This window comes from Equus przewalskii, chromosome 8 (genome assembly GCF_037783145.1).
Source record: "Equus przewalskii isolate Varuska chromosome 8, EquPr2, whole genome shotgun sequence".
NCBI classification, from domain to species: Eukaryota; Metazoa; Chordata; class Mammalia; order Perissodactyla; family Equidae; genus Equus; species Equus przewalskii.
The window spans coordinates 6237623-6251740 of record NC_091838.1 but is presented as its reverse complement, the minus strand read 5'-3'; the positions used below and the strand labels follow the sequence as shown (position 1 = coordinate 6251740).

General features: G+C 44.4%; 1 protein-coding gene across 11 annotated transcripts in view; it reads right to left on the bottom strand.

The window, feature by feature from the left end:
* IMPA1 (inositol monophosphatase 1) overlaps positions 1–14118 on the bottom strand; it is a 50456-nt gene that overhangs the window by 31416 nt on the left and 4922 nt on the right. For 4 of the 11 annotated variants that reach the window (XR_011542943.1, XR_011542942.1, XM_070630365.1 and 1 more), the window contains exons 1-5: positions 9000–9140; positions 6226–6343; positions 5710–5843; positions 3896–4000; positions 2038–2083 (exon numbers count right to left, since the gene is read on the bottom strand). Coding sequence is in view for 8 of the 11 variants with exons in the window: in XM_070630365.1 (XP_070486466.1) it covers positions 2038–2083; positions 3896–4000; positions 5710–5843; positions 6226–6288 (348 nt within the window). In the remaining 3 variants the exon portion in view is untranslated. Of the gene's footprint in view, positions 1–2037; positions 2084–3895; positions 4001–5709; positions 5844–6225; positions 6344–7901; positions 8000–8999; positions 9141–9601; positions 9721–9891; positions 10198–14118 lie in introns of those variants that run through there. The other 7 variants (XR_011542944.1, XM_070630369.1, XM_070630366.1 and 4 more) reach the window with 5 other exon arrangements.

Here is a 14118-nt window from a genome sequence, read left to right as displayed (position 1 = left end):
ATAATGTGGCTTCTGCCTTGACATGCATTCTTCTAAAACTCCCCGCAAAGAGATCACTCAGGAACTCTTACCGGCCAAGTGCCCCCGCTGAAGACGCGGAGAGTGCTGACGCTCATCGCTGCTGCTTCAGCACTTCATCCAGTCCCTCCACGTTTCCGCAGGACCCTCCCACACCTCCCGCCTCACTCACTACTCTATCTTTGCGGCAGGACCCTCCCACACCTCCCGCCTCACTCACTACTCTATCTTGGCGGCAGGACCCTCCCACACCTCCCGCCTCACTCACTACTCTATCTTGGCGGCAGGACCCTCCCACACCTCCCGCCTCACTCACTACTCTATCTTGGCGGCAGGACCCTCCCACACCTCCCGCCTCACTCACTACTCTATCTTGGCGGCAGGACCCTCCCACACCTCCCGCCTCACTCACTACTCTATCTTGGCGGCAGGACCCTCCCACACCTCCCGCCTCACTCACTACTCTATCTTGGCGTCCGAACCCTTAAAAGACGTACACCTCAGGGTTTTCATTCCTCCATTCCCCTTCTAGCTCTCAGCATTCTTACAGGCTTGTTCTCTCCAGTCCACAAATTCAGCTCCCCGTCACCGTGGCTCCCATCAAGCCCGTCATCAGGTAAGAACGTCTGCTTTAGAATCTAGTCTTGCAGAAACTTCAACCAAAAAGGCCAAAGTCACTCACTACCTGATCTCACCTCACTTCTTCCCCGTCAGTCTCCTCCTTCAAATTCCACCTTGAACACGCTCCTGATCTTGGCATTTCCTTGGCTATTCTCACTGCCCCGTCTTACTTCAGAATCACTCGCCCCTCAGGTACCATCTCTTGACTGCTGGAATTATCTGTCGCTCTGCACTTAAAAAGCTCTACTGGCTTCCTACCACCTAAGAACAGAATGGAAATGTCCTGGCACGGAGAGGCCACAATCTCACAATAAGACCACAACTGACTGACCTCGTCAGGTCTGCCCCCACCGTGCCCAGAGTTCCACTCACGATCCCCATCTCACTGTTCCCCACACACATTACACTCCTCTCTAAGCTGTTCTTTCTACTTAAAATGCTTTCCTGTTCTTCTGTATTTGGCAAACCCTTAGTTTTCTGAGACCCAACACACATGACCAAATTCTAAGACCCCTTCTGTTATGAAGACTTCCCCAAAGCACTGTTGGCAGAATTGGTTACACCCTCTTCATGTCCTCACAGTATTTCTTCACAGTTCCAGCACAATCATCTGCTCATGCACCAAACACCTGCACTGAACTGGGAACCCAATGGCAGCGACAGCCCATAGCGCAGGCTGACTACAGGCCAAATGCTCACCCAGCTCCCTTTGGATGTTCTCACGGGCTAACACAACCCTGTGCCTAAGATTTCATTGGCACTAATTTGTGTTTTTATTTTCAGAGATTTCTTAAGTCTCTGTGTACATGCTGATCAAATATGTGACAAGCTTCTTGACTGAAACAGGTACGTAAGATGTTAACAAATATCATTCATTGTTTGACGAAACAGCCAAACAGCAAGGAAAGGCAACAGCCGCAGATTATACTCTACTGGGTTTCAGATACCGCAAGCACTGGGCTCCTGAACACACTCTGCGTCTGCCCACCAAGCCTCGGCCCCACCGCCACTTCCTGGTCTTTGATGGCTCCCTTCACTGACACCTATTAACACGCTCTTAGGTCAAATCCCACCGCTTCCACTGAGGATGCTAGATCATACATCACTCCTTGTCACATTTGATTCTACCACGCATATAATAGTAATTAAGGATTGAATCTATATTTCAGTTACTTGTGTGCATTTTTTTCCTTATAACTCTTGCTTCTCAGAAAACATTAAATTTTCTTCACTGGAAAATGTACCATGATAATCTTAACAGTGATAACCTTTTTCAAAATAACGCAGCTATATAAATTGAATATAGAGACAAACCTAAATTCATTAAGGAGACACATTTACTCTTTCTCAGAAAATGAGAGTAAGGCATTTTACCAACCATAAATTTAAACAACATACCTTTTTATTTACAACAAAGCCAATCGAAACAGCTACAAAAGGAAATCTTCAAAAAAAAAAAATACAAATTTACCAAGATAGAATTTATTTTTAATAAACATGTTTTTTCATAATACAATTGCTTATAACATTTTTCATAGAAACAGTCTCATCCCTCATCCTCCAGAATAGCATGTACAGTATGCAACCCTTTGTGTAAATGATGGTGGAAAGGGGCTGGGTAGGATATATAGATATACACAGGACGCCTCTACAGGCATGAAACATTCTGAGAGGATTCACAAGAAACTGACAACCATGATCACCTCTGAAGATGGGTCTCGAGAAACTGGGGTCAGAAACGGGAAGGATACTTTGTGCTGCATGCCATTTTATATCTTTTGAATGTCAAATACCACTAATATAGTAACTATGCAAAATATTTTTTCCAAAAAATCAAAATTTAAACAATTTTAATTGATCATGGTTAAAAAGAAAAGTCTCTTTTCTTTGGTCATTTCTCCCACAGTCTGGACCTATGCTCACCTATAAACACAGGTACTAAATTGTACAAAATACACTGTTACTGTTCTCAACTCTAACACCAAACTTGGAGCTTCACATCTGAAAAGTCAGGTGTCAGCCACGTTACTGCTACAGATGCCTGACAGTGTGAACACAGAGGTTGTAACTTCTTACTCAGAAGAGAATCAAGATGAACAAAACAGACAGACAAAATAGGCTCAATATAACTACTGAAAATAAAAACTTTTAAAAATATTTAATACAGTTTTTATTTTAACAAAAACGGGATCATACTATACACACTGTATTACAATCTTCTCTGTGTTACAATATATTATGAGCATCTCTCCACACCAACATTCTATCAGATATAGATTCTAAATCTCAGCTGTATAGACTTGAACAATTCTCTAGTAGTAGAGATATGTACAGCTATGTGGCAACTTCAAACATAACATCCACGTAATCCCACCAAATGAACTCTCCCTGGCATCTCCACCAGGCTTCCTTCTAGCGCTAACACACTGAGTCACATCCTTCCTTTGTGCCGGGCACTATACTACGTCCTTACCTAAAGGTACTACTCACTGGGTCCCAACAACAAACAATTCTTTGAGGCAGGTACCCTCAACACGCCCAATTTACAGATAAGAACACAACGACTAAGGCTTAGAACGATGAGGTAACTTGCTCAAGGTCACAAAGCCTATAAAAAAGCCCCAAGATTCAAGCCCAAGTCTGCTGATCCTATAATCCATGCTCTTTTTTTTTTTTTTTTAAAGATTTTATTTTTTCCTTTTTCTCCCCAAAGCCCCCCGGTACATAGTTGTATATTCTTCATTGTGGGTCCTTCTAGTTGTGGCACGTGGGACGCTGCCTCAGCGTGGTTTGATGAGCAGTGCCATGTCCGCACCCAGGATTCGAACCAACGAAACACTGGGCAGCCTGCAGCGGAGCGCGCGAACTTAACCACTCGGCCACGGGGCCAGCCCCCAATCCATGCTCTTTTTAAGTTTCTCTCCTGGACTGAACCCATTCTATACAGACACACTCCAAAACGGACCCCACTACTTCCTTAACTGATCTCAGAGCAGCCAGGTTGCCTGCTTACATTTTTACATGGCTCCAACAGTGAGAAAAATGGTGAACAGGGCACTTCACTGCACAAGGCAAGCCCACAACATGAATATTTCATCACGTCTTCCGTATCTGATGAAAACTCTGCAGAGTACGTTTTATTCTACAAATTACATAATTCTCTGACGTATATATGTTCATGAACAGAGTTCTCTAAAGGTTCATTTGGGTAATATACAAATATTATAATTACAATATTAAAATTTAAAACACATACCTATGTACAAAGTTAGTTGTGCCATCGATAGGGTCAATGATCCATGTAGGGTTGTCGGTTAAGACACTTTTTTCCCCAGCTGCCACGGATTCCTCACCAATGAAACTAAACGCAAGAAGGGCAAACTTTGAATCTTTACATAGCTTTCAACAATTTTCACATTTATCATTTCCTTCTTAGCTACAGAGTCTACTATTAAACGTAACAAGAGGCTATACACCACACCTTTCTATTGTTTTTCCTTTTTCCTCAGACTGACAAAGTGAGAAAGCTTTATTTCCCCCAGAGCAAAGTCATGTGCAAAATAACAGAATTCACAATGCAATCCCAGGGTAAGTAAAGGCACGTGCATGTGTGCACGCACACACACATATGAAAAGGGCCTTGGCTGCAGATGAGAACTTATTAAGGAAATGTGGTTTTAAAAATAAGTCCACAGTTTCTCTCATACTCCTCTCTTCAAGAGGTAGGGCCTAACACGCCTCGCCTTGAGCGTGAATTTGGACTTAGTGACCCGTTTCTAACCAAGAGAACAAAGCAGAAGTGACAATGGGCAACTTTGGAGACACGCTCACAAAATGGCACTGTGGTTTCCATCTTATTCGCTCTATTTCTCCCTCCCTCCCCTTCCCTCTCTTGCTCTGGCGGAAGCCAGCCTCCAGGTAATGAGCTGCTCTGTGGAGAGGCCCACATGGTGAGGAACTGAGCTGCCACAGATAACCCATGAGGAACTGAAGTCACCACCAATGACATCCGTGAACGGATCCGTGAGCCCCAGTTGAGCCTTGAGACGACTGCAGCCCTGACTGGCAGTTTGACTACAACCTGGTGAGACCCTGGCCGGAACCCTGCAGCCAAGCCTCTCCCACACGCCTGACCCCAGAACTCTGAGATCATAAACGTCCGCTGTCCAGAGCTGCCAAGTTCTTAGAGTAACTTGCTAGGCAGGAATAGACAATACAGAGAACACTGAATAAGTCAACGAGAAAGCACATCACCCACCACAACTTCTGTGTCTACATGCCTTCCTAAGACACTCTGGGCAATAAATCTCAGGGGAATTCAGTCAATGGTGTTTGAGTTCACTGGTCTTCTTTCCTTTCCTAATTTCTTTTTTTATTTATTTCCTTTATTCAATACTGAACTGTCCTAACATCATTATCATGACTTTCTCTGATCTCTTTTTGTCTTAGCTGCAAATCTTTTTCCTGAGAGGAAGTAAGCTTAGCCATGGCCTTCAACATTGTTTCTTCTCAACTGGCTAAAACAGCAGGAATGGCCAATGGCATGACCAAGAAGTAGGGAATGACAATGTTAAAACTTTAAAATGATGACAATGTTTTTGCTATACTTCTGCGCCTGTAAGAGAGCACTGATTTCAGTATTTTCTTTCAAACTCCCTAAAGCTACCACCACTCTTCCATATAAAAGAGTTGACATACCCCCTATCCACTGCTCCCTGGCAGCCTGGGCCTTGAAAACTACCTTGGTTCAGCAAGCAGTTGTCCCTGCCCAGGATCTGTAAGCCTGAGCTAAGGAGGCAAAGATATCCAAAGCCAGCAGAGGCAAGAGTGAGGTCACCAGCAGCATCCGACGGGATGGCTCCCGTGGCACATCTAGCTCTGCGGTCCTCCCTGAGTCCTGCCCCAGCCCTGCCCTCGGGGCTCCTGACACACCTGACACCCTCCGAACAAATTCCTGGTCAGCTTAAGGTAACTGAAGTCAATTTCTGTATCTAGAATCAAAATTCTTATCTAGTATATTGACTCCAAACTAGGTTTTATTTTATCATGAGAAACTGAAATAAGAAATACCTGTGAGATGGATACTTTTCCTTTATAGAAGAGATAAGCATTTTTTCAACTTTTTGGTCAGTAGCAGTTACCAAATCAGCTGGAGAACTTTTAATCATAACATTCATTTCATTTTTCAGGGCATCACGAACCACCTAAAGATTTTTTTGGTGAGCAAAGAGAAGAAGCACAAGTCATTTTAAATCAAACTAAAAGATAAAACACAGAAAAGGTTTAAAACATTCCATCTGTCTTAAATAATATTCTTAAAATATTCTTACGACAAAGTACATAAAAGAAGCCCTTAGTGGTTATGACTTTCTAAGTACAAAACCATATAATCTTACATCCTATTTCAGATTCAAAACTGTTATCACAAAAAGTTTAATGACATAAAATCCGAGTATTCACTCCATTTAAAGTGTTTGGTAAAATGGAAACAAATGCAGATTAATCAAAATAGATGTTTCATTTAACAAGGCAACCACACACTGTCCAGATCCATCACTCTATGGCCGGCGAGCTTTCAGTTCATACCTCTCCAGCTCGTCTTGCTAGTGTTACTGCATAATCCATGCACTCTTGCCAAGGATCAGCCATCTTCTGAACAGACTTAACACGTATCAGGACAAAGCAGTCACAAATCTCTGAAAGTCTTAATTACAGAATAGTTGGTCCACAAAAACATGTCAATGAGCAAAACACTTTCATTCAGGATTCAGCCTCTTCCTGATTCTAGAGTTCAATTTTTTTTAAAAAAATTACTTATTACTTCACTTCTATTGTAGAAACATTTCCAGAAAGAAAAGTAGTCTGTAAAAGTGTCTCCCAAAGTGCTCACAGCCTATCACACTTAAAAAGCATCACTGGTTTGGGGAATGGAGAAGAAAGGACACAAGAACTATTTTCAAAGATAGGTGCATGTCTGGGTGGAGGATAAAGCGAAAATAAGAGAAGGAACACGGGGACACTGAAATTAAAGAAGCTGAAGGGACGGGGCAGAAGTCACATGTACGGACTGTCAGCAGTTTGGCGCTCTGCATGTGTGAATTTCTTTTTAATGAGGTTGTAAAGACAAAGAACTTAAAGCTCAGAGATGATAAATAATTTGCCAAGGTTATACGATGACACAGATGACTCATAATTTGAACTCAATTCTGATTTAAAGTCCACTGCTCTTTCTACTATAACACTCCGAGGAAGGAAAATTCCAAGACTAAAACAATAATAGTATAGAAAAAATAAATTTATTTCCCTGAGTTTCAGAGAGGGAAAAACATATTTTTGTCTTCTGAACTTTCCTGCTTTCCACTGACTTCTGAAGAGAAGACTAAAATAACTCACCACTGGCGTGACCACACTTTAAAGTCTGTACCTAGGACACTGAAGCTTTTTAAGCTGCTAGACTCAGAAAAACGTAGCCTCATCTATAAAGCAACCTCAATTTCACCATCTTAATAACAGAATAACCAACACAGAATTCCAACTTGAAGACTACTCCGAAATCCCTCCCATGGCGCTCAGGGTATAGGAAAGGGGAGGGGAAGGAAGGGGAGGGCAAAGGACATATACGGTGAGCTGCTTGTGATATAAGCATTTAGAAATATCTAAAAAGAAGCCACTTTCTGAGTTATAGAAGTAACTCAGTTCTCAGGGTGCTTCAAGAACTGTTTCCAAACTCTTTTTTTCATTCTTACTCCCAGTCCTCTCTTCTAAGTTTAAGAGAACTAGATATTCTCACGCTGCATCTGCTTTCTTGCCAGAAACTTTGGTCAAGTCACTCCTACCTCTCTCCGTCTTCTAACACACTTGATATAACACCTACCAATTCGTCGACGCCCATTTCTAAAGCTACCCTTTCTTCTAGGGATTCTCCATGCAAAAGCCATTATTTGTTTAATCACTCAATAGCTATTTGTGGAACACCTATTATATGCTGTGTATGCCTTACGGTGAGGAAAAGGAGACCCAGTCCTCACTCTCTAGTGGGGAGTCGGGTATTAATCAAAAAACTCACAGACTACAAGCCAAACCACAAGTGTGATAAGGGCTAAGGAGGGGAAGTGCAATGGGAAGCAGATCACCGGGGAGCTCTGACGTGGTCTCAGGGAGCAGATGAGGATTCCCAGAGGACACGGTTAAACTGAGATCTGAAGGACCAGTGAACAGGCACTAACCCACTGCACTGCAGGACGCCTGGGACAGAAGCGTACCTGAAAGGCCCACGTGCGCCAGCTCAGAGATCCAGGGAGAACAGGGAGGTGAGGCTGGGGAGAGAGCGATCATCTGGTGCAGGGCTCAAAGACAAGATCTGAGAGTGAGAAACAGGCGTTGGAGGGTGGAGTGGAGAGCCGGGGTGGGTAAATAAGACAGAGGCGTAGTTCGGTTAGGAGATTTCGATTTAGGACGCAGCAGTTCAGGAAAGACATCTGGGTTGGCTTGTTGGCTTAAACCTTGGGAGCTGGGGAGCCTGGCAGGTAGAGACGTTCAGAGAATCAAGATAAGAGGCACTTGGTTTGGGAGGTAAAGCTGGGGAGACTTAATAACAGATTGGATATGGCGTATGAGGGAGAGAGAGAGTTTAGTGACGTCCAGATTTCCCACTTGGGCAAGTGAATGAATGATGGCGAAATCTACTGAAATGGAACAATAGAAAAGAATCAAGTTTGGGATTTGCGTGGGAGGTAGGGAGAAAGTCTAATTAGCAGAGGATGAGGGGCCCTCATGAAACCGAAAGGAGATGTCGATGAAGCAGCTGAACACAGACATCTGGAGCTCAGAGGAGAGGGACGGCCTGCAGATATAAATACGTAAGTCGGGGGAACAAGCAGCAACTGAGTCCTGAGGCCGAGTGACACTCCTGAGGAGGGAACACGCACTGAGAAGATCGGGGGACGCCTTGGCCTGGAAGAGCCACCCTCCTCTCTGTACCCGCGCTCAGCAGCCCGACTGCGGACAGCACGGATGCGGGGCTGGCGCGTGGACCACGAGACGTGGGAACAGGCCAGTCTCTCTGAGCTTCCTCGGCGTCGGTACAAGACAAAGGGGGACTTATTCTACCTAAGCCGCTGCACGGGTTCCGTGAGATCGCCTGGGCGAAACCGCTACAGCACGCGGGGCCGTCCCTGGTGCCACCACACGGCGGCGGCTCGGGATAACCCCGCAGGGATGAAGGCGCCCCACCCGCGGCCTCCGCCCTGAGTGCCCACGCCGCACCGACGACCGCACCCACCCCCGCGGCCGCCCGGGCCCGCGCCGCCCGCCGAGCCCGCCCGAGGGCCAGCGCGGGGTCGCAGACACGCAGGTCTCACCTCGGGCTGGAGGGTGGCGGGCTCGGCAGGGGACCGCTGGCATCCGCCGCTCCGCTCTTCCGGAGGGAGCCGGCAGCGTACCGGACAGGAAGTCCCGCCCCTGCGGCCCGCCCAAGGGGCGTGGGCACGCGGAGCCACGCCCCGCCGCCGAGACACGCCCCCGAGAGGTCTGGCCCGCCCCGCCCCTCCGCATCCTGGCCTGTCCCAGCGTGCGATCTGGCCCCTTCTGTCCCGTCTCTGGTTCTTCTAACTGCATTTCTCCTGCCTGCACTTTCTCCTGTAAATTTTCTTAAAATTCCTTTCGTCTTTACTCCGCCCATTCTTTCCTCCATCTTCCATTCCTCCCGTTTTCCCATTTCAGTTTCTTTCTCCCTTTTTTTATTCCATACTCCTCTTGACAAAACACCAATTTGAGGTATGACTCCGGTTTTGCAGCTTTTATTGGCTAAACCTATACTAGGTAAACCTAGACTATATATAAACACATATACATATGCATATCCATATACACTGTAGTAAACCTGTGATAGATAAATTGATGGCCAGAGCCAACTGCTCCTATTCTCAATACTTCATTTGCTTATCACTTTTCGAGGACTTACCATGCTTCAGGCCATTGTGTTTTATACGCTGTTTTACTTAAACGTTGCAACGGTTCCATAAGGGAGATATGATTAGTTTCATCATATGAAGAACCCGAGGCTCAGAGAAGTGATTTGTCCTGGGATCACACAAGAGCAAAGAGTGAAACACAGTGACTCCACAGTCCACACTCAGAGAATACATGGCACGATGAGGTTGCATTATATGATACAAGGACTATTCTATTGTCCTTAAAATGTGCCCTTTTCTTGAAATAACAGGTCTGGCATCATGTCATAGATAGTCTTACCTTTATAACACAAAGAGCACTGCACAGATATAAGATGTCCTAGCCACAGCAGGACCAGGAAAGTGGGTTAAAAGCTCCTTGCTTGTGAAGTGATTGCTTCCCATAATCTGATCAAAAGCCAGGGTGTTGTCACCAACGTGTTGCAAATGAAACAGTTCTTGAAGATGAATGACTTGAACGGTGGGACCAATTCTCAAAGCTCAGGAAGAGCCAGAACTTTGTTTTCACTCTTCTGAAGAATCATGCCTTAAGTATCTGATGTGGATACCTTGATTTGTCTAGCAGATGATGCTTTTGTTTTCTTGACTTAGAAAAGAATAACACAAACTTCAGAAATTAGCCTTTTGGTTTTTCATTGTCAGTCATGTTAGAAATAAAAATCTTGCCAACTACATGGTGACAAGTGTTGATTTGTAATCAAATAAAATTTTCTAGGCTTTTGCAGAAATGTCACCAGAGTCCTCTTTAAACCTCTTTTAAATGAACATGGTCCCACTGATTTGGTAAAGCTGCCAAAATCAGTGGAGGCAATATGAGGTAAGATAGATCAAATAGCTTATTCCTTCAAATTCAAATCATTTCAAGCTTCCTATCTCAGATGAGCAGGAAGTCCAATCTTTTTGTAAGTGCCTCAGCCGCCACAGCACAATTGTTCTCAAGTAATCAGTGTTTTCAGTCCAAATCGGCCATTGTGCTTCCAGAAGCCTGCCTGGAAGTGAAATGAAGAATCCCCAGTGCTCGGACCCAGTCTGGCAGTGCTGCAGCCTGGTGCCACACAATCTCAACGTTTTTTGGCTGGTGCTGCAAGTGGTTCAGATGGCTGCAGTCCTCAGGACCCGATTCATTGCTCTTGGGTTCCCAAAGGGGCAATTTTTAAAGCTACAGTCATATCTGCAGTGGCTGTCCCCAATCCCAAAGATCACCTGCCGTGCCAAGGTGGTGGGGGCTAGGAAGGGGACAGGTTCCAGCCTCAGGCATACGCTGTGCCAGGACGAAACCTGATCCCTGGCGTGGTGTCCAGGTCACTGTTCGGGACTTCCCCAATGGTGAGATCCCTCTTTGGGGCCTTTGACATCCTTTCCTACCAGCTGACTTCCATCCCTGAGAGAGTTCTATTTACGCTAAACCTCAAAATGGAAGCGGTGAGATCCAATGCCCCACACCTCCCGAGACACCTGACTGCACATGGAGAAGGTCCGGGGAAGGATGGCCTTTGTCAAGCCACAGAGTGGTCTGGGTATCCTTCTACATGGACAACAGGTGCTCCATTGCCCTGTATCTGCACAATAAAGAGGGACCACCAAGGTGATTCCTTCTCCAGCAATCTCGGGTGTCTTGCTACCGCTACTTAGTCTCTGGAGCTGACTTCTTTCAAAGGGCAACTCCTTTCACTAAAAAAAAAATTCAGCTTCCACATAACAAGACTTTCTTAGTTAATAGTTAGTTGCATAGTGGATTATTTATTTATTTATTTATTGCTAAGGAAGATTCGCCCTGAGCTAGCATCTGTGCCAATCTTCCTCTGTTTTGTATGTGGTATGCTGCCAGAGCACGGCTGCCCCCGAGTGGTGTAGGTCTGTGCCCGGGAACTGAACCTGGGCTGCCGAAGTAGAGTATTCTGAACTTAACCACTAGGCCATGAGGCCAGCCTCAAGAGGATTTTGATTAAAAATGATAAAATCTACATACAAGATGTGCAGGTCCTCAGGGGTGGAATTTCCAGGCTATCTAACAAGATTCCATATTTTGACATAACATAGGTTGGAGTTGCAGATATTGGTTAAGATCCTGACATGCTCCATGGCTGAGTGGTTAAGTTCACTCGCTCCACTTCTGCAGCCTGGGTTTTTTTTCTTTTTTTTTAAGATTTTATTTTTTTTCCTTTTTCTCCCCAAAGCTCCCCAGGACATAGTTGTATATTTTTCATTGTGGGTCCTTCTAGTTGTGGCATGTGGGACGCTGCCTCAGCATGGTTTGATGAACAGTGCCATGTCCGAGCCCAGGATTCGAACCAACAAAACACTGGGCCACCTGCAGCAGAGCGTGCCAAATTAACCACTAGGCCATGGGGTCAGCCCCTGCAGCCCGGGGGTTTTGCCGGTTCAGATTCTGGGCGTGGACCTAGCACCACTCATCAAGCCATGCTGAGGCAGTGTCCCACATGCCACAATTAGAAGGATCCACAACTAAAATAGAAAACTATGTACTGGGGGGCTTTGGGGAGAAGAAGGAAAAAAATAATAATAATAAAGATCTTTAACAAAAAAAGAATATATACATGCAATTTTTATTCTAGGAGCAATATATTATAGAGTTGGAAAGGAACCTTTAAAAAAACTAGCCTAACCCCTCTACCTCTGGGTCTTTTTCCTAACCAATCATGGCTGTGTAAAATACCCGGTATGAACACAACCAATTAGACAGCATGCTTTATGCATCTCATTCTTAAAAGAATAACTTGAGGGCCAGCCCCAGTGACCTAGCAAAGCATGCTCTGCTTCAGCAGCCCAGATTCGGTTCCCAGGCATAGACCCACACCACTCCTCTGTCAGTAGCCATGCTATGGCTGTAGTTCACATAAAAAAACAAACAAGGAAGATTGGCAACAGATGTTAACTCAGGGCAAATCTTCCTCAGCAAAAGAAAAAAAAAAAGAATAACTTGAATAACTTCACCCCAATCCAAATTAAACAAATTTTATTATGTAAAAATCTTGGTTTTCTGTGATACATTGATAAGAGAAATAAAATATATTCCAAGTTCCATCCATGCATATTCAACTGCTTTTAAGGTGGAAGATCATTCAAATATGCAAAGTGACAATAATAATGAGTTTACTATGTGTTAAGCATTGTTTTGAGGACCTTACTCATGTTAACTCATTTAATCCTCACAACAATACCATGAAGTAGGTACTATCGCTATTCCCACTTTCCACATGAATTTGGGCATAGAGAAATTAAGTAACTGGATCAATGTCATGCAGCTGGTAAATGACAGAGATGGAACTGCAGATCGAGGCATAGTCTGGCTCCCGAGTATACGATCTTGACCTTATTAATTATCAATTATCATTTAATGCAATTGTCATTTAATGAGCACCTACTCTGTTCAAGGCATTGTGCTAAACTCTGCAGGGAATTCAAAGAACAATACATGGTCGCTGCTCTCAGGCAGCTCATATTTTGGCTGTGGCTTAACTACAAAGCAGCAGCCATGCATGTTTATTCTCAACAGCCTGGATCTTCCTCACTTTACCCCATCGCCCTGCCCATGGGGTTACGTCCCAGTTTTATGCCAGAACCACAGACTTAAGGAGTTGAGCAAGATCCTAAGCCTCAGTTGAACCTCTTCATTTTACAGATTTGAAAACTGAAGTGCAGAGAAATGTCTTGTTTGAGGTCACAAGGTTAAGGATAAAGTGCAACTGGAAAGGCAGCTCACGAAAATGTAAGTTAAATTTGTGCAAACTTAATTATATTTAAACTCCCTGGGGCTGGCCCCACGGCCGAGTGGTTAAGTTCGCGCGCTCCGCTTCCCGCGGCCCAGGGTTTCGCTGGTTCAGATCCTGGGCGCGGACAGGGCACTACTCTTCAGGCCACACTGAGGCAGCGTCCCATGTGCCACAAGTAGAAGGACCTACAACTAAAAATACACAACTATGTGCTGGGGAGATTTGGGGAGAAAAAAGCAGGGAAAAAAAAGAAAAGAAGACTGGCAACAGTTGTTAGCTCAGGTGCCAATCTTTAAAAAGAAAAAAAACCCTAAGTGGATATTTCTGTTTAAAGGACTCAGGAGTAAATTATTCCACATAGGAAATTATCATTTTATAAAGTGAATAATAACCAACCACCACCATACCAAACCGTGTCTTTTATAAATCTTGGTATTCATGTACTGGATTTGGTGAAACCAGAGAATAAAACTTCGGTTCTCTTACCGGCTAGCAAAGTAAACAAAAATTCTCTAATACTATGAATAAGATGGTGAATAACACTAATAGGAAAATGTTCAAAGATTTAGGTTCCATATGTAGTTATCAGATTGGTATTTCAAACCGATGGCAGATACATCAGGGCCAGAAGTTTAAGCTCTGATAAAATAATGGCAGTGGTTAACACTTTCGGAGTGCGTACTGTGTGCAGACACTGTTCTAGGTACGTTTTAAGTAGGATCTCATTTAATTCCTAGAACAATCTGAGGGAGTCCACACCATTATCTCCATTT